This window comes from Cetorhinus maximus, chromosome 4, assembly GCF_964194155.1.
Source record: "Cetorhinus maximus chromosome 4, sCetMax3.hap1.1, whole genome shotgun sequence".
NCBI lineage: Eukaryota > Metazoa > Chordata > Chondrichthyes > Lamniformes > Cetorhinidae > Cetorhinus > Cetorhinus maximus.
This window is the reverse complement of record NC_135882.1, coordinates 128,101,621-128,127,889: the sequence shown is the minus strand read 5'-3', so window position 1 is coordinate 128,127,889 and position 26,269 is coordinate 128,101,621. Positions and strand designations below refer to the sequence as shown.

The 26,269-nt window shown below is 41.0% G+C and overlaps 1 protein-coding gene across 3 annotated transcripts in view; it reads right to left on the bottom strand.

Annotated features, from left to right (window-relative positions):
- The window catches only part of ints8 (integrator complex subunit 8), a 111,579-nt gene that overhangs the window by 49,396 nt on the left and 35,914 nt on the right, over window positions 1–26,269 (bottom strand). For all 3 annotated transcript variants that reach the window (XM_078540802.1, XM_078540803.1, XM_078540804.1), the window contains exons 7-15: window positions 18,987–19,169; window positions 15,176–15,283; window positions 13,170–13,325; window positions 11,079–11,179; window positions 8,519–8,660; window positions 7,221–7,291; window positions 5,696–5,871; window positions 4,054–4,187; window positions 3,832–3,942 (exon numbers count right to left, since the gene is read on the bottom strand). In XM_078540802.1, coding sequence (XP_078396928.1) covers window positions 3,832–3,942; window positions 4,054–4,187; window positions 5,696–5,871; window positions 7,221–7,291; window positions 8,519–8,660; window positions 11,079–11,179; window positions 13,170–13,325; window positions 15,176–15,283; window positions 18,987–19,169 — 1,182 coding nt within the window. The remainder of the gene's footprint in view (window positions 1–3,831; window positions 3,943–4,053; window positions 4,188–5,695; window positions 5,872–7,220; window positions 7,292–8,518; window positions 8,661–11,078; window positions 11,180–13,169; window positions 13,326–15,175; window positions 15,284–18,986; window positions 19,170–26,269) is intronic.

The window sequence follows — 26,269 nt, the reverse complement described above, 5'->3', positions numbered from 1 at the left end:
CATGAGATTTAGAGAAGGAATAAAGCACAATGCATTTACAAAAGTGCAATGAGTGAACACCCGTGCCACTAGTATGCACCAATACTTTTTAATTTTTCAAACCCTACCACTATGTCTAGGTGCAGCCCCACTGCTGCAGCAGAGATGGAGACAGCTGTTGCATGGGATGACTTTGACGGGCGCCCTTGAGGGCCCAACCCTGCTCAGGGTCTCCTGCTCTGGAGCAGGTATGGCCTCCTTAGCCTGGCCTGCTGGAGGCAGTGGGGTCACTTGCAGAGGGGAGTTGGAGCAGCAGGGTACCCTTGGAGTGTCTTGGGTGGTTGCCCCCAGGGTGTCTGGCTGGCACTCCTCTTCCTTATGGGAACCCGATGGCCCCTCTCTGACTCCTTGAGGAGAAGAGGCACCAGGAAGGTCGAGGATCCCCGTTCCCCTTCCGCCTAGCCAGTGCTGGATCCCACTTATGGCTAGAGCAATGAAGTGCAGGTCTGAATGCAAATCTGGTGGGAACTGCTGGGCCTGAATCTCCAAGGCAGCCGCCACCCTTCCCATGAAGACTTTGATGCACTTTCATGTTGGAGCCATGACATCAGAGAAAATGCATACTGGCTGCTCCATCCCTTGTCCCATTCGGCCTCTGACAACTCTGCCTGATGTTCCCCTACCTCTCTATGCATCTCCAATGTTTGTCGGAGGGCTGTTTTGAGATGCTTGTCATCAGACTTGGATTCTGCAGGGGCATGGTCTCCAGCCGTCCTACAGGTGCGAAAGATCTCAGCTGTCACTGCCTCTGCTTGCTGTGGACCAGTGTCTGTGAGAATGATCACCAAATTGTGAACCAAAGCCTACTCTAGAACAGGTCCACCGAAGTGTGTGTATCTGTGTTGGTGGAGGGTGCAGGTGAACACAATGATGGTTGTAAACGTGTGGGGCCCTCTTCTTCCTCCACCGAGGTAATTTAGAGGCTGGGACTTTCGCTTGCAGAGGATGATGTCCTCCCCCTATTCTTGCTGGTACCTGGAATGGAGAAAAGAGAGAATTGGTGATTGATTAGGCAGGCTCAAACATTACACATCACTCACAGTCATTGTCCGCATGTTGCTGCTGTGTAATGGATGCTTCCTCACTGGGACGTTGGGGAGGCCGATCTCGCCTTCCACGCAGGCGTGGTCAATGTCTTCCCCTGCTAGCTCTGCAGCCTGCTCCTCGAATAGGGTGAGGGTCCTGAGCTCCTGGATCTCTCCCTCTTGTGGGATATCTTATCCTGCATAAAAAAAGATGGATTGAGTGTGAGCACTATCGATGAAAGAGTAGGCCAGAACCTTGCATGCCTGTTGTGTGCGCTGAGCCTGCCCCAGTAAGGGATTAAGATGCCATTTGTGCAGGATCTTACATGAGATGGTGAGCTTTAAGTGGCTATGACACATTGAGTGTTGATGAGCCATCTGCTGATTGTATGTGGATTCTAACCCTTGGACTGCCTGATGCCCTTTTGAGAGCATGACTTTGCAATGAGTAAAAGTCTGACTTACCCTGGAGGAACAGATGAGACCATTCATCCATTTTCTGCATTACAAGGCGGGTCCTTCTTTGGACATCATGGGTGCTTACCTCCCTGGCGTCCTCCTCCCAGGCTGCTGTCATCAGATGCAAGGGCCTCCTGCTCCCATCCTTCGGAAAGAGGACCTCCCGCCTTCCCTCAACCACCTGGAGGAAAGTCTCCAGGGAGGCATCACTGAAGTTTGCTGCCTTCTCTGGGACATTGTTTTTTTTGCGATCTGGAGGTTATAGCCTGCAGTGAGTGAATCGTTGTACAGCGTTTAAATATGGGGTCCGGATGTTGAAGCTGATGTGGTCATGGCGGGGTGGATGGATCACTGCCTGCTCCACCACAAGATTCGACGTGCTCCTCACGGGTGCAAAATCAGTGAGCTGAAAGGCAGAAGATCGGGCATGAAACCCTGACACCCAGCAGGAATCATGCCGATTTTCCGACTCACCACTGCACTTAGCTTCCAAAATGAAAATTTCCGCCCACTGTCCCTTGAAGCTTTGAATCGCTTCCAATGATTTAAGAAGATCCTAACAAAATGATCTGCAACAGTCTCAAACTAATTCTGTCATCATGAACTATCTGAACTAAAGTGCTAATTTTGGAAACAGAACCTTCAAAATGGTATGCTGTTTCGAGGTTGATATAAAGACATGATATTACAACAGAGTAGAGGTAGCTTTAATCCTTCCTCTTTAGAAATGGTAAGAAGTGTAAAACCTGTTTTATTCCCAATATCAGCTACAAAATAAAACTTTAAAGCTGCTCAAGTACTGACTTAAAGCTGGTTAACTATTACCTACTTTTAAAGTAGATGTGCCTAAATGTCCTTCCTTAATCGTGTAAATACAGACTGTCAATTAAACTTCTTTTCTCTTTTTCATTTACCCAAAATTCTGTTCTATTGCTAAATTTAAGTGTCCCACGGCATGAAAAGGTAGAGGCTATGCTTTGTCATACTGCTGTGCCCTAGCAGTAATCAAGTCTTTGCAAGCAGAACTCGAGATGCCCCCATACAAAAGTTCATTCCCATTATCTACTGTTCCCATCCCTATTGGATGTCTTGCTCCTTCCCAACAGACTCTCAAAGTACCCAACCACCCCAATTCCTCTCTCAATAGGTAATTCTCTCTCCAGTACCCACAACAGCGTAGCAATGCCTTGCTGCGCTTCCTATGTTAGTTGCAGGATCAGAGAAACTAACAACACAGGAGGCTGCCATTTGGTTAGTCATTTCCTGTGCTGGCTCTTTAAAGTAGCAATACTGCTTAGTCCCACTGCCTTGCCTTTTTGCCAGTAACCCTAAGTTCCTCTCCTCAAGTACCTATCCAACTCCCTTTTAAAATTATTTATGGAATCAGCTTCCAACCGCTTTTCAGGTTGTTACAGATCCTGACAACTCTGGGGGGAAAAAACTCTCCTCTGGATATTTTGCTAATAATTTTAAATTTATGACCTCTAGTTATTAACCCACTCATCAGAGGGAATAATCTTTATCTATTCTGTCAAAACCTCTCACCTTGAAAGCTATCAGGTCACCTCTTAACCTTCTCCATTTCAAGGAGAAAAGCCCTAACCTCTCCAGGCCCTCATCTATTATTATCCTGGCAAATCTCCTCTGTAATAAAAACAGAAAATGCTGAAAAAACTCAGCAGGTCGGGCAGCATCTGCAGAGAGAGAAACAGAGTTAACATTTAGAGTCCAATATGGCTCGTCTTCGGAACTGGAGAGAGGTAGAAATGTGATGGTTTTATGCTGTTGAAACCAGTATTAGAAATTAATTAGAAATGAAAAACAGACAAACCAATAAACAACAAGGAAGAAAGAAACAACCAAGCAATTCAATATTCACAATGCAGATGGCAAGCCTGATTTACGTGGAGCAATACATGTTGTTAGATGTAGGCCAAATGACTTTCTATGTATTAGAATTCCAATTGAAACTGGCTTGCAACACTGTCAAGACAACCGGAAAAGTAATTTCATGCCCTGTTTTTATTTAATATCTATAGCAGTTGCTGAAACAATTTAGAAGCTTTTTATAATAACTAAAGAAAAATGATTAAAAACATTCTTTACCCACCATGAAAAATGTGGATTGATTTTGACAAGCTGCACAAAATTTAAAAAAATAAGCTCAAGTATTATCAGAAGAATATAAATGGATACATGGAAACATCATTGCAAAGTGAAAGTACCGAGAAATTTTAGTTCTTCTTGGGAGTCACAAAGTAAGTTTGCGTTATTTCAATATTTGAAAGCTATGCAGTTCAAGACTAACCTTAATTGCAATGCTGTGTAGACCTTTAGCCATCAAGATATAAACTAAATCCCTGGTCAGATTATCTTTGATGCCAAGAATAACTCCACCATAAACTGTTGGCACTTCCCACTGAAACAAAAATGATTTTGTATGAATATTACAAGATAAAATATTGGAAATCAAAGTTTGTAGAGTATTTACAATGGTCCAGTGCCACTTAGGAAAAATTCAATTACTCACCTTGTTGGAAACAGTCCAGAATTGCCGATCTGATGTCATTCCATGAAGCTCAATCAGAATTTGTCGAATTCTCCCTGGGTCAACTGTTAGGATGAGCTGGTGTTCCAGTTGACCAATATTGACACTGGCTGATGCTAGAAAATATAATTATGCGCAAAGTTAGCTCACTCAAATCATAAGTTTAAATGCACATGCTTTAAAGACACAGCTTGTACCATAACATTTTTATAATGATACCTTTAAATAGAGAAGATTTGATAATGAATTTAGGTAAGTAACTTTGATCACTTGCTTGTACTGCTTTCCGCCATTATCCTCCTTTCCCTTGTGCCCAGCCCTGGTTAAAAATAGAGCTCCCAATTCACTTACAACTGCACAGTCAAAATCTCAACTGGCCTTTGGCCTTTCATTCAACAGAACATTTTGCAGCTACAGGTCTGCTCAACCACACCCATAAGACCAAGGGGCGCAGACTTGACATATATAGCAGACAACTGGTTTAGTCATTCACTGCCAAATCTGGTTGGATCACTTAAAGCATTATCAGGTCCTGCTCTTGTCTGCCACAATTGCTCACTATTCCATGATTATCCTTGAATGCAAAGATAACCCCTGTTTTTTTTTTCTCTCCTGCACATAGTTTTCTCTATATAATACCTCTACATAATACCTTATATTTATATATCCCAAGGCACTTCACAAGAGCATTATAAAACAAAGTATGACACCAAGAGATATCAGGTCAAAAGCTTGGTCAAAGTGACAGATTTTAAAGAGTGTCTTAAAGGAGGAAACTGAGGCAGAGAGGTGCAAGGTGGGTATTCCAGAGCTCGAGGCCTAGACAACTGAAGGCATGGTCACCAATGGTGGAGTGATTTAAATTGGGGATGCACAAGAAGCCAGAATTAGAAGAGCCTGCAGATATCTGGGAGGGTTGTGGGGCTGTTGGAGATAACAGAGATATGGAGATGCCATGGAGAGATTTGAAAACAAGGGTAAAAATTTCAAAATCAAGATGTTGCTTGGCCGGGATCCAATGTAGGTCAGCGAGCATAGGGCAATGGGACTTGTGCGAGTTAAGACACCGGTAGCAGAGTTTTGGATGACCTCAAGCTTACAGAGGGTAGAATGTGGGAAACCAACCAGGAGTCTATTAAAACAGTCGAGTCTAGAGGCAACAGGCTTCAGCAGCAGATGAGCTGAGACAGGGACGAAGTCAGGCAATATTCTGGAGGCGGAAATAGGTATCTTTGTGATGGCATGAATATGAGGTCAGAAGCTCATCTCAGGGTCAAATATGACTTCAAGGTTGCAGACTAGCTTAATCTGTTGCCAAGGAGATGGATAAGAGTCCGCAGCTAGCTCATGGAGTTGGGAGCAGTGACCAAAACTATGGCTTTGATCTTCCCAATACATGATTAGAGGAAATTTCTGTTCATCCAGTACTGGATGTTGGATAAGCAATCTGATAATTTAATAACAGTGGAAGGGCTGAGGGAGGTGGGTGAGGTTGTGCTAGCACTTGAGAAACTATCCTCACACTCAGAAGAAATATACAACTATATTGACTGATCTGAAATTCAAAAATATTTTAACCATTGTTATATTTATAGATTTGCTACAAGTTCAGTAGCAGACTCACCGGGTATATCATAGAAAACAGTCAACGGTTTGGTTGAAATATTAATGCGAGGTGATCGCTTTCTCATTTGATCAAGGAGTAGTTTCCGTTCTTCATCCTTCAACAATCTCATACACATATCATGTGAGGAAATCATGAAAACAAACTGAGGGTCATCCAAACTTTGGCACAAAATCCTGCAGAAGCGTTAACAAAATTTTGTATCACGTTTACTGCCTAATGCCATTCTAAGTAATGACCCAGATGACTCATGACACTATCTAATATTCGAATGCTTATTACATTTTTGCTCCCATATCAACACATCTCAGAGAAAGGTTTAGAATAGTAAATAGTGCAATAAGCCTCAATCTCAATACAGTACGGATGCAGAGGGGGAAGGGAGCACAGACTATGGTAGTACTTTTCCCTGGATATTTAGAACTTAAGACAATAGCAGTCTGAAATAAAAACAAGGATGCACACAAATCCACACAAGCTTTAATTAATTCAGTCCATCAATTGCTGCTAGTGTATCATGAAATTTTCAGAATGGTCAAAGCTGCACTAAATACACACACCAAATTCTGTTAAGCATATCTTGTGTTTGAGATCAACAGAGATCTCAACATGGCGTAACAGAGACAGTGTTATTTTAGCTCACCTACACGCTGAGCTACTGTCCAAAATGGACTTTCACAGGAACATAAAAAAATTGAAAAGATAGCAAGGCATCAGGGAGCAACATGTATGGTGAGTTGTAGGTTTTTATCCCTCAGATTCAGGGAGCTCCCAATTGCAGCTGCACTTATGAGGAAATCCAAGCCAAAAAACTTTTTCATTGGATTTGAGGAACAAAAAAGTGTAAAAACCAGCTGTCACAGAGTATCCTGTGCTGCCCTTGAAAATTAACTGTACAGTACCACTCCGGACTAGCTTGTCTGCTTGGACCCCACAAAGACAGCAAGATGTGGAAAGGAAGATAATATCTTTCAAAAAAAATTCTTGATAAAAACTTTAGTAGTAGACTGGTCTTTTTTATTCAGTCACAGATGTGGGCGCTACTGGCAAGGCCAACATTTATTTCCCATCTCTAATTGCCTTCGGAAACATGATGGTGAGCTACCTTCTTGACAACTGAGTGCTTGCTAGGTCATTTCAGGAGGCTGTTAAGGTTCAACCACACTGCTGTGGGTCTGCAGTCGCATATATAGGCTAGATCTGGGTAAGAATGGCACATTTTTATCCCTAAAAGACATTAAGGAACAAGATGGGTTTTTGTGGCAATCAGGTAGTGTCATGATCATCATTACTGATACTAGTCTTTTATTCCAGATTTATTTAATTAGCTGAATTTAAATTCTCCAGCTTCTGTGGTGGGATTTGAACTTGTGTTTCCAATCATTAGTCCAAGCGTCTGGATTACTAATCCAGAAACAGAACCACTGTGCCCCCAAACCCCCATCTTTTCAATTTGTTAGGGTGAGGTGAAGATAGAAATTAGACAAAGGGAACATTGATAAGTATATTTTAAAAAAGTATTTACTTTAAGAAAGCAGCCATCTTTCTTTTAGAATCTTCTGAAGCTTCATCCAGGTTTAATGACCGTGCACATGCCTAAGAAATCAAACATTATAATCTCACAAAGATTTTTTTACATTATAACAAAATACAATGTTATAAATTAGTCTTAGACAGTAATTTTATAAATTTAATTAGATTAAGTCAGAATGATGATAATTTAGCTGTGCTTAATGCTTTACTTAAATCTGTACTAAACTTACTCTTTTCTAAAGAGTTCTATCAGCATCTTTCAATCAAATTTCAATTAGTTTCTTGTATTTCTAGCCAGTCATTATCCGGCACTTATGGTCTTGACCGCATCCTAAGATTGGAATGAACCATGCAAGGACTGGCATATTTGTTATAGATTTCTCTCTCCTTACCAAATTGTAGTTACCAGAAGGATAGCACCATAGCAACAGGTCAAGAATAGGATCAAGCATGACTTTAATATTCCACAGGAATATTAAACTGCCAATTTTTAAGCTCACACATGAAGGATGAACACTTGAGAGAGTAAACAGCATCCATGGAACTTGTATTCCAGCAAGGAGAATGGGTCAAATAAAAACAAAAATGCTTCATATGGCTAGAAATTAAGTCATTAAAATGTGAGACACTCAAATTGTTATTTGATTTGTACAACATTTTCAGATAAGATACAGAAAGGGGTGTTCAAAATCATTAACGGTTCTGATACTGTTTCCAGAGGCGGAAGGGCTGACAACCAGAGGTGACACAGTTACATTTTAAAAAAAACACACGAGTGTTATGACCTGGAACACGCTGCCTGAAGGGGTGGTGAAAACAGATTCAATAGGAGCTATCAAAAGGGAACCGGATAAATACTTGAACAGAAAGCGTTAGAGGGCAATATGAAAGAGTAAGTGAATGGTACTAACTCAATAGCTCTTCCAAAGATCCTGCACAGGCACAATGGACTGAAAAAAATGCTAACGCACAAGGCTAATGATTCGATGATTAAACAGATCACACTAAAATCTCATGTGAAGCGTTCAATAAAGTACCTGATGGGCCTTCTTTGAGGGCTGGAATCCATGAACCTGCTCAATACCATAGCATGTCATAGGTTTAAGAGTAACACCAGCTAGCTATGTCACAAGCAAAATGATTTACAAAACGGGGTGGTCAAAGGAAGCAGGGTGTGAAATAAAAACAAAATTGCCAAGTAATGCTTCAACTTTTAAACATTATTAACCAATGAAATCTACATTTGGTCTGAAGTTTCACTAACAGTTAACACATTCACTGTGGCCTTACCTCCAGCAGGAAATCAATTCTTTCTTTGGTAGGTTTTAGCAGCAGTTGGTGGAATCTTACTCCAATCACCTGCTGTTCCAGGACATTCCGCACAGTATTACATACACAGACTTTGAAACAAACTTCTTCCAAATTTCTATCCCTGTAACCAATGGGAAATAGGTTGACACCAGTCATACCTTTTTATTGTCTAACTGATTTCTTACAAACAATGACTCATCAGTAGGCGGCTGATAAATGACTAATGGTGGAATATTAGAAGTTAGTATTACACTCAAGGGGTTCAGAAAATTACTGAATACAAAGCTGTTACATCATGGTTTCAAAAATCTTACGTTTACAATGATCTCTCATGATGTGTTCAGGAATAAACATTTGGAAAATAACTGCTAAGAGTTACAGCTCTCTGTTCTAACCAGACAAGCTTCAGCATGCAAGGTCGATGGCTACCAGAGTAGATGGCCTGCCTGCATTTCTAGCTGACAGCTGAGTCTGAGCAGGTTCTGCCTCAGAATAAAATCAGGCCAGAGCAGATCAGGTACTGCCTGGGGTTGATATCTGCCTGAAAGTGGATGAAGCAGGACAGGCCAGGTACAGCAATTGAGAAGGCTGGACTTTGGAGAGGTTGGAGATTGATATAAGGCAGAGCTGAAAATTTGAGAAGGGGTCAAGACCTGGGCATGTGAGAGAAAAAAATATTACGATGTAGAATGCTAAAAAAAAGCTAAATATGAAAGCTGAAAATGAAAGAAATGACATCCTTGTGACTCTGATCTGCCCATGTCATGTGGCTGGCATGAATCAAACATCAACATTAGAGATACGATATAATAGCAGGCAGAATATTACACTGACATGCAATATTACAAACATTGACACAGGATTTTTAAATACTGAACTAGTTGCTCTCCTGTCACTTGTACAATGTGGACAACTAAAAAAAAAGTCTCATTCTTCTCATAATTGTTTGTCTGCAATTTTTTGCTTCCTTCTCATTTGCAGTTTGCTTTCCGCTGTTCAGAATACCTCTTCCTTTACATCTTTATATATGCTTCACACATACTTTATGTTGCATTTTTCCCTTCTTTCTTCTCTGTTTGTGACTCATTCATTAATTTCTCAGTTCCATTATACCTTCTTTACACTCCATTTTCTGCTGCTTTTTGAGTATTCATTCTGTTTCTCAATTTCTGGTCACTCCTTTTCATCACCTCTGCATGCATGCATGGTGATCTGAAAATAGGAGGACTGACACTGCTTCCATGCATGAGGTTCAAAAAAAAAGTGCTAAAGGGCAGTGAGGTCACAAGTAAGCTCAAGAGTCAGCCTCTGACTCAAAAGCTTGTGGGTTCAAGACCCACTCCAGAGACTTGTGACAAAAATCTAGGCTGGCACTGCAGTACAATACGTAGGGAGTGCTTTACTGCTTTCAGATGAGATATTAAATTGAAACCTCACCTGCTCTCTCAGGTGGATGTAGATGATCCAAGAACATTATTTTAAAAAGTACCAGATAGTTATTCCTGGTGCCCTTGCCAATATTTATCCTTCAATTAACAATGCTCAAAAAAAGTGATCTGATCATCATCATCTTGTTGCTTGAGGGACCTTGTTGTGCCCAAATTGGTAGCATTTCCTATATTACAGTGACTACACTTCAAAAGTACCTCACTGGCTGTGAAGTGTTTGGTGAGGTCCTGAAGTCACGAAGGGCACCATATAAATGCAAGTTTTTCTTTATATACATGTAGCAGCAAAGAATACTGAATGGAAGGCTGGCATGGAAGGTTGACAAGAGAAAAAACATTCACATATGCATCCTGCCCAGCTTGAAGCTGTGTGTGGTTTCATCATCAAATTGTGGGATACCATTAATGCAAATTGTCATCAGGTCGTTCAAACATTTTGGAATGTCCAATTTATTGGATGGAGAGAAAGATGGTTTGTTGTGGAGGGATGATTCTGAAACTGAACGATGCCACAGACGAAGTGACTTGGAATGAATTCGATGAACTCTTAGCATAAGATGCCTAAGACAATAAATTGAACAGTTTTAAAATGTTTTGATTGTGGTTTAATGTATCCTTGTAGAATTAATTCCTTCAGAGAAACATGTCACATTGATTTAATTTGAATTATCAGTATTATGCTTTTTTCCCACATTTCAAAATGGCGGCCACTTACACCAACACACCCATTCACATTTTATACTCAGCATTTAAGTCGATTTCTGTTTTGGAAGGATTTTGAGGTTTCAGAAGGTCAACTTATACTCTACAATCTAGGGTAGTCTAAATTGATAGCCTTTTTGAAACAGTACATGAGAGCTTTGCTTGACTCTGGTAAGCACTATAGCTTGTCTGAACATTTGATAGTAATACTGGGAGCAAAACAGTGTTCTATTCCCTAACATGAATGTCCTTTATGTTGTTAAGCATACAAGTTGTCTCTTTCTCCCACATCTTCAACCTTGTCCACAAAAATAACTGTTGTTGTAAAACTCAACATAAGTAACCTTTCTAAATACTGACCACACAGATGAAGTTGTGAACATTCTTACCCATTTTGAGCCATTTGGTAAAGCTCTCTCAGGACAGAATGCCTGAAGTGTGACAACAAGCTTAAGGTTATGTTGTCTTCAAGAAAAATCTCAATCAATCCCTGTAAAAGTTGAAGAATGTTTCAGCATATACCATTGTTCATTACATTTCATCTGTATAATTCACAAAGGAAACGATTCACCCCATATTGTTTAACGGGTCTTAAATCAGGAGTGCGAAAGGAAAGTAAGTTATAAAGCAGGAGGATTGATATGCAGTTACCGAATAAATACAAAACATCTGCTGCCAGACCTAAGGGGTAATATTCCATTCACTCTCTGTGTACAGTCCTACACTGTAGTATCTCTATCATTGCCCCATCCAATATCAAATAGCCCGGTGGAGACCACTAACTGAACCTAGGGTATTCATGGTCTCAATGACAGACTTGCTGAATCACAGGGGCAGAGCTCCATTTGCAACTTTTAAACAACTAAATAGAAATCCAGTTGCTACAGAAATTTTCCTACAAAACAAGGTGATGTGTACAGCAATAAAAACTTCAGTCATTATTTCTTTAGAAGGTGGTTTTGCAATACGAATGCAGCATGAGAAAATATCTGGGAAAGCAACCAGAGGTATGCAAGGAAAAGGAAAAAAATATATTAGTGAAACAAAACAAAACTGAATGGTTCACAGCTCATAAAAGTCGTTTATAAAATTATTCTGGGCAGTCTCCATCCAGCCCAATGGGGATGAGCCACAAGAGAAAAAAATCCCCCCAAAAAAAACACTAATTAGATAATCCAAAGGACAGATTACATTGGAAATAGAAAAATCTTGAAGTGGGACAGGTTTCTCTAATAATGATTTGGGGCACATTGCTGGGGCAGAACAAAGCTTTACTTCGCAAGCAGCCATGCTATACTAAACATGAACATGCCTGATAAAAGCAAATTACTGCGGATGCTGGAAATCTGAAACAAAAACAGAAAATGCTGGAAAAACTCAGGTCTAACAGCATCCGTGAAGAGAGAAACAGAGTTGACGTTTCAAGTCTGTGAGACCCTTCTTCAGAAGAAGTATCATACGGACTCAAAACATCAACTTTGCTTCTCTCTCCACAGATGCTGTTAGACCTGCTGAGTTTTTCCAGCATTTTCTATGAAAGTGCTTGACGCAGACAGTGGAGGTTTAAATTGGGAAAGTGTTCTAATTCTCAATATTAACACTTTTCATCCAATGAGTACAAAGTTCAGTGGATTGCTAGTGATAGTGATGTGAGTAAACAAAAGATCCAATATAAACAAAGTCGGTATGCCATGAAACTTCAGCGGCAGGCTGCATTGCTTAGTGAGTGCAGGGAACCAGAGCTACCACCCATGCATTATTGAACAGGATGGAAAAGGGCACAGTGAAGTTGTGAAACAGTCTATCCGCTCATTCAAATTAATCTCCAGCATTTACAGAGATAAATTTGAGTAACCACACTACATATAGAACACAATAGTGTATAAGCAATGAACAATGTGGACCAATGCAATAAATAGTTATACCTAACAATTCGCGAGTGATGAAATAAAAACAATCTTCACAATTTCTCATGAATGGAGAAAACTGGATTTTACACCTTATCCTAATCATTATTCAGTGAGATGATTTTGCTTTAAAAGTTAATGGTTTTCTGCCTTTCATTTAAAAATGAAAGTGTAAACACTTCAGTGCACTCATCATTTGGTTGTGAAAGTTCTTTTGAAGTGCCTGGTTGCCCCCTTGAAAACTCAAGTGTGGAAGAAATATGAAATCCATAGGATTACCTCAGACCCAAAAATAACGTTTCATGAATTAGTCAGGAACTGGGCTATCATTTACTTCCAAGGATCTCTACAAAAATAAAAAGTGTCATGCCAAATCCATACAATTCCCCTTTATGTTGGTAACTGCCACTATGACATTGATTCCATATAGGGAGCCATAAAGAACATTCATTTTACAGCAGTATTTCAGCAGAAAGTTTAGTTATAGTGTGCTATTAAAGAAAGGAAAATGCTATGTTGCAATGGAGTGGGAAATGCTTAAATTAACATTTATCGTGTAAAGTACTACTATACCTGATAGTTACTGGCTTTAATGCAGTGGTGAACACGGCCGTATGTTGTCAGTTGTAGTTCATTTTTATCAGATGGGGCTGTTAGCACTGCACAAGCCTGGCAGTAACCATCTAATCTCCTCCGGTCAATTCGACAGTGAACAGGGTCAGGTCCAATCTATACAGAGTTTTTAAATAATTGAGACAAGTTAAAAGCAAACAAAGCAGTATTACTCTTTTAGAAAAACAATTCTATGGGTAGCAATTTTTTTGTGTGATTTAATTCAACCTCCAAAGCTTCTCTTCCACCACACTCTCCCCTCAAGTCTGTGTTCTTCCATGGAATCCACAAACAGCACCCGCCAACTCAACCAGTACTGTGCCCTATTGACTAGTTCCTCTTTCTGCTCCATCTGGCAGAGGTCCCAACAGAGACCAATGTACTCATCTCTTAGGACCTAGAGGTAACTTGGGTTTCCTACTTGAAAGGACAAGACCCTAAGGTTACAATTAACAGTGCCCTCCATCAAAAAGAGTTTTTAAAATAAATAAATTTTAAAAATGGCCTAAATTTTGAGTTAATAATGACAGCAAAAGTGTCAGCTTTTGCCATTATTACTCCTCTGAAACTGACAGCAACTTCTGGAGTCTGCACATGTGCAGTTAAATGTAGAGATTCAGGAGTAGCTGTCAGTGATTCTACACATTTTCAGAGGGGTTGCTGTTGAGGTCCCCCAAACATTAGTCAATTGTCGGGTCTTATAGCATAGTGGTTACGTTATTGGACTAGAAATCAGCAGCTGGAGAATTTAAATTCAATTCATTCAATAAATCTGGAACGAAAGGCTAGTATCAGTCATGGTGATCATAAAACCATTGGATTGCTGTAAAACCCATCTGGCTCACTGATGTCCTTTAGGAAAGGAAATCTGCCATCCTGACCAGGTTTGGCCTATATGTGGCTCCAGACCCATAGCAATATAGTCAATGCTTAGCTGCCTTAGTAAGCCACTCAGTTGTATTCAAGAGGTGGCTTGTCACACCTTCTTCAGGGCAATGTGGGATGGGTAATAAATCTGGCCGTGCCATCGATGTTTACATCTGGTCAATGAATAATGAAAAACTGAAAATCACCGAATTGGTGAGAACTGCCATTCTTAGACTCACTGTAGAAACTCATGAAAAAGGTTCGTTGAAAATCTTTGTTGATTGAGGTGTAACTGGGTTTTTAACAATGCACTTAGTTCATCATTACTGCTAAATAGCCTCGATGCAGAAAGATTAATTTTATGTTGTTAAGTGCCTAATTTCTCCATTACGAGAAATTAAACTTTTTAAAGTATTATTTTTAAAATGATATTTTAACTTCTATCTTAATTCCATGAATTCCAGTTCATGTCACGATCATTTATTTTACGATCTGTAAAAATCTAAAATTAAAAGTGAAGGGATTTCAATGATTTTTACTTTCTGGTGTGCTGTCTGTGAGAATGCGTCAATGTGATTTGTTGCTTACCCTGCTTGATGACATCACTGCTGCTGGACACCTGAGGATCACCTTGACTTGCCGCAATATACAAATTAATGTCAAGAAAGGGGATGACTGCACCAGAGAGATCGCTAAACCTTGAGCAGCTTTCTTCAAGGTTGACAGTGAACGCCATTGCTTCACTGCTGACTGCAAGATCCAGCTCATTAAGAATATAGTTTAAAATGTGCTAGTACTTACTGTCTTTCAATAGTTCAGCTAATTAAGACAGTGAGTGTCTCAGCAATATAAACTGGGAAGATTCCAGGATCAATTCCTGGTCTGTGCTGTACGAGCTTGTGTCAGCTAAGGGTTCTTGTCCATATGGAAATGCATTTCTAACTGGCAGGAGGGAACATGATCAGACTTAGCTTTGATGGTCTTCTGAGGTCAAACAGCCTCTTAAACACCCTAATGTCGTGATTCGCAGCATGAACAACATATTGGGGAAAGCACCAGTTGTACAGTCATACTTGCCAGTGAGGTATTTTGCAAAGTACCTTTAAGAGCAGTTCACTAGTTTTGAATAAATGTTCCTTAGCTTTTTCATAGGCAGTGGGGGTTGAAGAGCCTTGACTGAAGAATACTGTGCCCAGATCATAACAAACCTACAATCAAATTAATCAGTGGCAAATTTAAACACTCTTGGCAATACTATTCTTAAGATATATGTCTTCAATTTCCTGACATATTTGTATAAGCATTTTCAGATAGTGTGGAATCAAATAGCTAAATAACATTTGCATTTAAAAGTCAATGCAGAATATACCATATTTAAACCAAAGTACAAATGTCACTAGAAGCCATTATAGTTAAACCTTTTCCAATTATTACATTATAATGTATGCAAAGTAAGTATTTTTGATATATGTGTGGAGGATTTTTGTTGGCTGCTCATGTGGTAGTCAGTACTAATTTGATCAGCAGTCCATGGTTGACAATCGCAGTAACAAGGTATGTGCAACAGTACATTCTACACTTGTAGTTTGTTAACTGGAATATAAGTTGGTTGAAAAATGTAACCAGATTGAGTTGCAATTGGTCGCCTAGTTCATGGGTAGAATTTTACAGCTTCTCCCACCAGCAGGATCTTCTAGTCCCACTGAAGTCAATGGAATTTTGAAGGGCTTGCCGCATTTTCTGGCCCTGCCCCTGCTGCCACGAAGACACAAAATTCCACCCCGTGCTGTCACACAGTATACTTACAAATATTTCATTAGGAAGCTGAACTTAGTTTAACTCCCACATACCTCAATGGTCAATTCTATACTTAAGCAAACTTTAAAACAAACATTTTTTTGGGTACAGCTAATAGAAAAGCAAAATACTGCAGATGCTGGAAATCTGAAATAAAAACAAAAACATTTTTTATTTTTGGTACAGGTTTTGTTTTTACTTCTGAAAGCAACAATTCTGGTTGTCCATTGTATAACAAGTTAGCTCAAATGCAACACAAATTACAAGACTTGTGTAGCTAGCTGTAGGTAGGGAGGAGGTTTGTATGAAGCATAAACATTGGCATGGACCTGTTAGGCTCAATGGCCGGTTTCTGTGCTGTAAATACATTGCAAATTATGCAGTGTGTGGGAGGTTACAAGAAAGAAAATACAAAGGTAAGGAAGAAGTTAAAGAGCACTTACAGAAAACATGGTGGGCAACGGAAAGCCATTTTATGGGCAAATGCTCATTGGAGGGTAGTGGTGTGGGGCCCCAGGGGAGATACGTCTGTGAGCTTCTATTAGGGTGTGAGGAAAATGGCAGAGATACTAAACGGGAGCTGGAAGGCAAGGAGAGGTTTGAAGGAGTTTGCGGGGGTTGTGATTTGTGGGGAAATGATGCTGAAGCAGTTGCTGAGCCTGGAGTGGACAGGTTAAAGGTGGTCTCACATCTAGAGATACTGGGAGAAGTGAGGAGGCAGGAGAGGCTCAAAATGTAATATTGTGAAATCTATTGAGGATGTTTGGACTGGAAGGTGGCAAATGAAGAATAGCACGCTAGAAGGAACATGGGACTTAGGAGCAGGAGTAGGCCATTTGGCTCTTTGAACCTGTTCCACCATTCGGTAAAATCATGGCTGATCTGGTTGTGGTCTCACCTCCACTTTCGTGTCTGCCCCCCCATAATTCTTGTCTCCCTTGTCCATCAAAAATCTAACTCAGCATTGAATAAACACAATGGCGCAGCCTTCACTGCTTTCTGGGGAAGAGAATTCCACATACTAACTACCCTCAAGGGAAAAAATTTCTCATCTTCATCTTAAAAGGGAGATTTCTTATCCTTAATCTATGTCCCCTAGTTTTAGTCTCCTCCGAGAGAGGGAACATCCTCCTGGTATCCACCCCGTCAGGTTCCCTCAGGATCTTATATGTTTCAATAAAATCATCGCTCATTCTTCTAAACTCCAATGGGTATAGGCCCAATCTGCTCAATCTTTCTTCATAAAATAATCCCAAGAATGAGTCAAGTAAACCTTCTTTGAACTGCTTTTAAAGCAGTTATATCCTCTCAAATAAAGGAGACCAAAACTGCACACAGTACTCCAGGTACGGTCTCACCAAGCTCCTGTACAGCTGCAGTAAAACTTCCCTACGTTTATATTCCATTCTCTTTGCAATAAACGCTAACATTCATTTGCCTTCCTAATCACTTGCTATCCCCGTATATTAACATCCCTGCATTCATGTACCAGGACTCCCAGATCCTTCTGTAACCAGAGTTCTGCAATCTCTCTCCATTTAAATAATATACTGCTTTTCTATTCTTCTTACCAAAGTGGACAACCTCACAATTTCCTACATTATACTCCATCTGCCAAATTTTTGCCCATTCACTTAACCAATCTATATCTCATTGCAGACTCTCTATCTCCTCTTGACAATTTACTTTCCACCCTATCTTGGTGTCACCATCAAAATTAGCTACCATACATTCGGACCCTCAACCAAGTCATTGATATAAATTGTAAACAGTAAGGCCCCAGCACTGATCCCTGCAGCAATCTACTAGTTACAGCTTGCCAACCCAAAGAAGGCCTGTTTATCCCTGCTCTGTTTCCTGTTATCTAACCAACCCTCTATCCATGCTAATAATCTTACCACCTATACCATAAGCTCTTATTCTGTGTGATAATCTTCTATGTGGTACCTTCTCAAATGCCCTCTGGAAATCTAGGTACACATCTAGATTCTCCTTTATCCACCTTGCTTGTTACTTCCTCAAAAATCTCTAAATAATTAGTTAATCACGACTGCCCTTTCACAAAGCCATGTTGACTCTGCCTGATCTCATTATGATTTTCTGAGTATACTGCTATAAACCTCCTTAATAATGAATTCTAGCAATTTCCCTATGACAGAGATTAGACTAACTGGCCAATAGTTTCCTGCTTTCTGTCTCCCTCCTTTCTTGAATAAAGGTGTTACATTTGCTATTTTCCAATCGCTTAGGACCCATCCAGAATCTAAGGAATTTTGGAAGATCATAACCAATGCATCTACTATCTCGGCAGCCATTTCTTTTAAGACCCAAGGATGCAGGCCATCTGGTCCAGGAGGCTTGTCGGCCTTTAAGTCTAATAGTTTTTCAGTTTCATCCTTCCCTTTCACCTCTTGATTTTCAAGTACCTTTGCGAAATTTTCTAAGTCTTCTACAGTAACAGGTTAAGGAAGGAAGCGAAGGGTTAGGAAGCAACTCTGGGATGGGCCAGAAAAATGTGGACTGGTTTGTCTTGCTGCAGCTGTCAACAGATGGCTGGAATCAACAAATGCAGAATAATATTGTTCCATTAAAACTTTATTTAGTTCAACAGCTGCTCTCATTGCAGATAACTGTAGCGTCACTGCGTTCTCAATACAGAATGACATTTATGCTACTTAATTCACAACTATTTGAGTGGATAAAGTGCTAAAACAGACAATTTCCTGTTAACCAAATAGAGCAAATTGGAACAATTGGGCACAGCCTACCGGCAAAGAAATGACTTGGAAGTTAAAAGTGAAGAGCAATTTGAGTTTGAGTGGCCTATCTACAAGGATTACTGATGTACAAATAAAACATGAAACTTTCAAGAAACCATAAGACCAATTACTCAATTGCTACTTATCAAATATTTATTTCCAATATAAACCATATACTTATGCTTATTTCTTTTACTTTTACCACGAAAGCACAAAACAAACATCAATGTATAGGAAACAGCAAGCGAAATATAGCCAACTTGGGCTTCTATGGCACACTTCGGATTGCAATTTCTTCTTCCCACACTTTCACCAACTAGCTAACAGAAAATATGGCATGTTTGCAGACAATTACCTGGCAATGCATTTCATCCACACTGATGCGTAATCCAGCTGCTGAACTTTCCGTCTCTCCATTTGCCAGGCAAGGTTCTGCTACTATCTGGTCCAGTGTCCTCATAGTGTGAACATGAAGGTCTGTGGTCAACTGAAGTGCTCCCTCCAAAACCAGAATGGAGTCTCCGGCCTGCTCCTTTAGCTATTGGTATGAAAATTAGATACTATTTTTTAATGTGCTTTTAATTATTTAATTTTTTTTAAATACAAGTTGCATTAAATATAATGCAAGTTGCTTATAGTGGATTAACATGTTAACCCGATTTTCCTAGTTTACTGGAAACAAATCATTTTGGCTGTGGAATTCAAACATGGGCTGTAGGCCTGAATTTTCTCCATTTGAAATGCTTATACATATCAGGTTCATTTCTAGGTCCTGACCCCACTCATGCCTGACTTCCAGCGTGATCTTACAGGAAATGGCCAATTAACAGGCCACATCCACATTCACTGCCCAATTAGGGATGGCAGGTAGGCACCAGTTTCAGTAGGGCCAATCATGGCGGCCAAAGGGAGGGGCAGCCAGCAGCTCCATTGAGAATGCTGCGCGCTTCTCAGGTGTACAGAGGAGAGGTCAGCACAAGTTGGAGGGGCGATACTGATGCTGGAACTAGTAGTCACATCCTGCTGCACAATACAATTCATTCGATCAGTCTGCAGGGGAAATGCTTCCAACTGAAAGCATTTCCCAGCAGATGTGCTGCAAAGTGTGATTTGGATCCTTTAAAGTAACCTCAGCACATACCTGTCATGGAGCTCTGACTTCCCATACTGCTCTCACCTCCTGTGAGGAGACGAGCCGCAGACACAGCTGATGATCTGGTCATTTATTTTTATCGTGATTTGTGGGAACTTACTGTGTGCAAAATGGTTGACGGTCCTTTACAAAAGTGACTATAGTTCAAAAAGTACTTCTTTGGTTGTAAAGCACTTTGGGACATTCTAAGGACATTTTGAGGGTATGAAAGGATTTATGCAAACACAAGTTCCTTTTTGTTTCTTTACATAGGACAGGGGTACTACAATTTGCATTGGGTCTTTGAATCCAGAGAAAAAAGAATGTTTCAAAGTATTTCACAGATAGGCATAATGAAACCATATGCTGAATCAAGTTGAACAGGTGGGGTTTGAGGAGGTTTTAAAAGGTGGATAGCAGCACAGGGTTACAGGAAGTTAGGTAGGGAATTTCAAATAATAGGTCCAAACGAGGTTGTACACAAAGATATACTGCCTCTTAATCCAATCATTACACATAAGATGCTCTGACAGCTTCCTGACCTGAAATTTTCCCTGAAAAGATGTTCTCCCGTTAAAGCTATGCAACCACAGGATCGTCATAGAATCAGGGTCAATTACAGCACAGAAGGCTGCCATTCTGTCCAGAGTCTATACTGGCTCTCTGTGAAGCAATCTGGTCAGTCCAATTCCCCTGCTCTATCCCTGTAGCCCTGCAAATTTATTTCCTTCAAATGCCCATCCAATTTCCTTCCAACTCATTGATCGTCTCTGCTTCCACCACCCTCATGTGCAGCAGGTCCCAGGTCATTAATAACTGTTGTGTAAAAAAGTCCTTCCTCATATTTCCCCTGCATCTTTTGCCCAAAACCTTAAATCTGTGACCCCTAGTCCTTGTACCATCAGCTTATGGGAACAGTTTTTCCTTGTCTGCCTTATCCAAGCTGGTCATAAACTTGTATATCTTTTACAAATCTCCCCTCAATCCCTTTTGCACCAAGGGGAACAACTGCAGCTTCTCCAGCCCAACCTTGTAGCTAAGATCCCACTACCATGAATCCATTGTCGTAAATCTCCTCTGCACACTCTCAAGGGCCCTCATATCCTTTGTAAAGTGTGGTGATCGGAACTGGGCGCAATACTCTAGTTGGGGCCTAACCAGAGCTTAAAAAGATTTATGAAATCCAAGGTCTCATATGCTTTGCTCACCACTCTCTTATTATGTCCTGCCACCTTCAAAGGTTCATGCACACAGGTCCTTTGTCTCTGCATTCTAGAACCATGCCACTAAGTCTGTATTATATCTCTCTATCCCTTCTGCCAAAATGCATCACCTCACAATTCTCTATATGAAATTGCATCTGCCACTTATCTGCCCATTTCTGCTAGCCTATGTCCTGGTACAGTCAATTAGTGTCACGTTCACTGTTTGCCGCTCTTCCAACTTTGTTTTAATTGGTAAATTTTGAAATTTTACTCTCTATTCCAATATAGCAAAAACAGCGTTCCTAGCACTGACCCTTGGGAACACCACTGCCTACCAACTCTAGTCTGAAAAATAATCATTTACCACAACTTGCTGTTTGCTGTTTTACACAAACAATGAACACTGGAAAATAAAGTTTGGCTATTGCACCTGATTACCAAATGAAACCATACTGGCTATAAGTAGTGCGTACTCTCTTTCAATAAAGTATGATATATACCACTCATCGGTAGTACATGAATCATTAACTATAGAGAGAATCCTAGTTTCAGCTACTCAAAATTTAAAGTTGCCTGTTAATTTTTAAAAACAGCCATCCAGAATAATGGAACAGTATGCTCTGAAATAGCCTGATTACAGAATCTTTATTTGCTCCGGAAAGCAAGTCTATGGAGTTTCAGCATAATTTCATGTTGGCCCATCTAGCTCATCCGCCCTCACACCTCCCTCTCCCTCCCAGAACCATGATAGGGTCCCCCTTGCCCTCACTTATCACCCCACCAGTCTCCACATTCAAAGGATCATCCTCCGCCACTTCTGCCAACTCCAGCATGATGCCACCACCAAACACATCTTCCCTTCACCCCCCCCCCCCCCCCCCAATCACAGCACTTTTATCATGGCGGAAACTGTTAACTTTTCAATTGAAAATGTTAGGTACAAACATATGAACAATGATGGACAGGTCCACATAGCCAGACCCACACAACTGTAACACCCAGGGCTGGATTTTACATTTTTCGGCAGGGTGAGAAAGGTGGAATGGAAACCGAGTGGTCCGGCTGCTCCATCCTTTTCAACTCGTCGAATCAAGTATCAGATGGTCAGTGGGAAGGAGGCCAATTAGCCGTGTAAATGGGGGGACCACGCCCAATTGGAGTGCACTGGTGCAGAGTGGAATCACTGCAAGTTTGGTGAGAAAGGAGTTTGGTGAGGAGGGGAGGGTGGAACGCTTTTCTTTTTCTTCCTCAATCTTCCTCAGCATCCAGGAGATGAAAAACTGCACAGGGGTGATTTTTGAAAACATCCAAAAGTGACATCACAGGGGAAACATAAGTTCATTGAGTAGGACCAGGAGCCAGCACAAGAGGAGTGGCAGCCTTGCAAGTAGGAACTGGTGAGTATTTCTACTGTCCATTCTTTAATACTTGATCTTTAGTTTAGATTAAGTAACATTTAAAGTATAAGTAGTAAAGTAAGGTCCCTAATATATTTAATACTCTTTAAACTAGAGGAAGTAAAACTAAAAGGAATAAGTTAAGGGTGAGTCATGGCAGGGCAGGTCAGCCACGTGGAATGCTCCTCCTGTGCGATGTGGGAAGTCAGGGACACTTCCAGTATCCAGGGCAACTACGTGTGCTGGAAGTGTCTCCAGCTGCAGCTACTCGAACTCTGCGTTTCGGATCTAGAGCTGCAGCTGAAGTCACTGTGGAGCTTCCTGGCAACACATATTTTTGTGGTTAGCGCGTGGAGGGATGGTCAAACTGCAGGTAAAGAGTGCACGGGCAGAGAGGAAATGGGTGACTGCCAGATAGAGTAAAAGCATTAGGCAGGTAGTGCAGGAGTCCCCTGGGTCCATCTCCCTCTCTAACAGACTTTCTGCTCTGGATGCTGCTGGGGGAGATGATTACTCAGGGGAATGCAGCAAGAGCCAAGTCTGTGTCACCACGAGTGGCTCAGCTGCACGAACGGGAAGAAAAAGCGTGGCAAAGCAATAGCGATTGGGGGTTCTATCGTAAAGAGAACAGGTGGGCGTTTCTGTGGCCACAGACATAACATCAGGATGGTATGTTGCCTCCCTGGTGCCAGGGTCAAGAATGTCACTGAATGGCTGTAGGACATTCTGAAGGGGGTAAGGGTGAACAGCCAGAGGTCATGGTCCATATCGGCACCAATGACATAGGTAAGAGGGATAAAGTCTTGAAAGCAGAATATCAAGAGCTAGCAAGTAAACTAAAAGCAGGACCTCAAAGGTAGCAATCTCAGGAATACTCCCAGTGCCACATGCTAGCAAGATCAGGAATAGGAGAATAGACCAGATAAATGCGTGGCTAGAGAGATGGTGTAGGAGGGAGCAATTTAGATTCGAGACATTGGGACCGATTCTGAGAAAGATGGGGCCTGTACAAGCTGGACAGGTTGCAGCCCAGCAGGATCGGGACCAATATTCTCGCAGGGGTATTCGCTAGTACTGTGGGGGAGGGTTTAAACTAGAGTGGCAGGGGGATAGCAATCTGAGTGGTGAGACATGAGAGGAAAACAAAGATAGAAATGAAAGACAGGAAAGAAGAAATCAAAAGTGGAAGACAGAGGGAACAAGGCTAGAGCAAATAGGGCCATAGTACAAAAAAATGTGTAAAAATGTTAAAAAGACAAGTCTAATGGCACTGTATCTGAATGCACGGATCATTCACAATAAGGCAGATGAATTAACAGCGCAAAGAGATGTAAACGGGTATGATAATGATTGCAATTACGTAGACATGGTTGAAGGGCAACCAAGGCTGGGAATTGAATATCCAAGGGTATTTGATATTTAGGATGAACAGGCAAAAAGGAAAATGAGGTGGGCTGGCATTGTTCGTGAAGGATGACATCAGTGGAATAGTGAGAAAAGATATTGGCTCAGGAAATTTAGATGTTGAATCAGTCTGGATGGAGCTAAGAAGCAATAAGGGGAGGAAACATCAGTGGGAGTTGTCTTTAGGATTCCAAAGAGTAGTGGTAAGGTAGGGGAAGGCATTAACAGGAAATAGAGATGCATGTAACAAGGGTGCTGCAGTAATCATAAGCGACTATAATCTACAAATAGACTGGGCAAACCAAATTCGCGATCGTTCAGTGGTGGATGAATTCCTGGAGTGTGTACAAGATTTTTTTTAGACCAGTACATCGAGGGACCAACCAGGGAACAGGTTATCCTAGATCTGATACTGGTGCAAGAACATTGGATGTAATAAATAGGAACAAGAGTAGACCATGCGGCCCCACGAGCCTGCTCCGCCATCCAATAAGATCCTTTTCTAAATAGTGGGGTTACATTTGCTACCGTCCAATCTACCGGGACTGTTCCAGAATCTACAGAATTTTGGAAGATGACAATTAACACATCCACTAGGAGAAGAGGTTAATTGATAATCTTCTTGTACGAGGGTCCTTTAGAGGAGAGTGCCCATAACATGATAGAATTCTTCATTAGGATGGACAGTAGTCCAATCCGAAACTAGGGTCCTAAATCTAAACAAAGGAAACCACAAAGGTATTAAGGGCAAGTTGGCTAAGATACATTGGGGAACTTATTATCGCTAATATTTAAGGAACGAATGCAGACTGTAAAAGCTTCTATAAGCATGTAAAAAGAAAAAAATTAGTGAAGGCAAATGTAGGTCCCTTACAGTTTGCAACAGGAGAATTTATATTGGAGAACAAGGAAATGGCAGAGCAATTAAACAATTACTTTAGTTCTGTCTTCATGGAACTAAAGGAGGTGGCCATGGAAATAGTGGATGTGTTGACTGTCATCTTCTAAAATTCTGTAGCTTCTATAACAGTCCTGGCAGATTGGAGGGTAGCAAATGTAACCCCTTTATTTAAAAAAAAAAGAGGGAGAAAGAAAAGAGAGAAATACAGACTGGTTGGTTAGCCTATCAGTAGTAGGGAAAATGCTAGAATCTATTATAATGAATGACATAACAGGACACTTAGAAAATATCAACAGGATTAGACAAAGTCAACATGGATTTATGAAAGGGATATTATGTTTGACAGGCTACTGGAGTTTTTTTGAGGACATAACTAGTAGAATAGATAAGGGAGAACAAGTGGATGTGGTGTATTTGCATTTTCAGAAAGCTTTTGATAAAGTCCCACTGTTGGTGTGCAAAATTAAAGCAAATGGGATTGAGGGTAATATATTGGAATGAATTGAGAACTGGTTAGCAGATAGTAAACAGAGTAGGAATAAATGGGTATTTTTTGGAGTGGCAGGCAGCGACTCGAGGGGTACTACAGAGATCAGTGCTTGGGCCTCGGCTATTCGCAATATATCTCAATGATTTGGACGAGGGAACCAAATGTAATATTTCCAAGTTTGCTGATGACACAAAATGAGGTGGGTAGTGAGAAGCATATTTTCTTTTATTCATTCATGGAATGTTGACATCACTGGCTGGGCCAGCATTTATTGCCCATCCCTAATTGCCCTTCAAGGCAATTTACACAAGTTGAGTGTGGGGGCAAATACATATCCATGTTGTACTGTATCTGCTAAGTGTGAAGCTATCAACTTCGTTAAGGAAAACAGAATGGTAGAGTATTATTTAAATGGTGATAGACTGGGAAATGCTGATGTACAAAGGGATCTGGGCGTCCACGCGCACCAGCCACTGAAAGAAAGCATGCAGGTGCAGCAAGCAGAAAGGAAGGCAAATGGTATGTTGGCCTTCAGTGCAAGAGGATTTTGGGTACACCAGCAAGGATGTCTTACTTCAGCTGCATAGGGCCTTGGCAAGACCACGCCTGGAGCAGTGTGTGCAGTTTTGGGCTCCTTACCTAAGAAAGGATATACTTGCCATAGAGGAAGTGCAGTGAAGGGTCAACAGACCGATTCCTGGGATGTCAGGATGAGGAGAGACTGGGTCGACTAGGCCTGTATTCGCTGGAATTTGGAAGACAAAGAGGATCTCACTGAAATGTATAAAATTTTGATAGGGCTGGTCATACTGGATGCAGGGATGATGTTTCCTCTGGTTGTGGGGGGGTTCTAGAACAAGGGGTCACAGTCTCAGGGTATGGGGTAGGCCATTTAGAACCAAGATGAAGAGAAATTTCTTCACTCAGAAGGAGGTGAACATGTGGAATTTTCTACCACAGAAGGCTGTGGAGGCCAAGTCACTGAATATATTTCAGAAAGCAGATAAGATTTCTAGACTCTAAAGGCATCAAGGGGTATGGGGAGAGAGCGTGAGTATGACTTTGAGATAGAGGATCAGCCATGATCATGATGAGTGGCGGAACTGGCT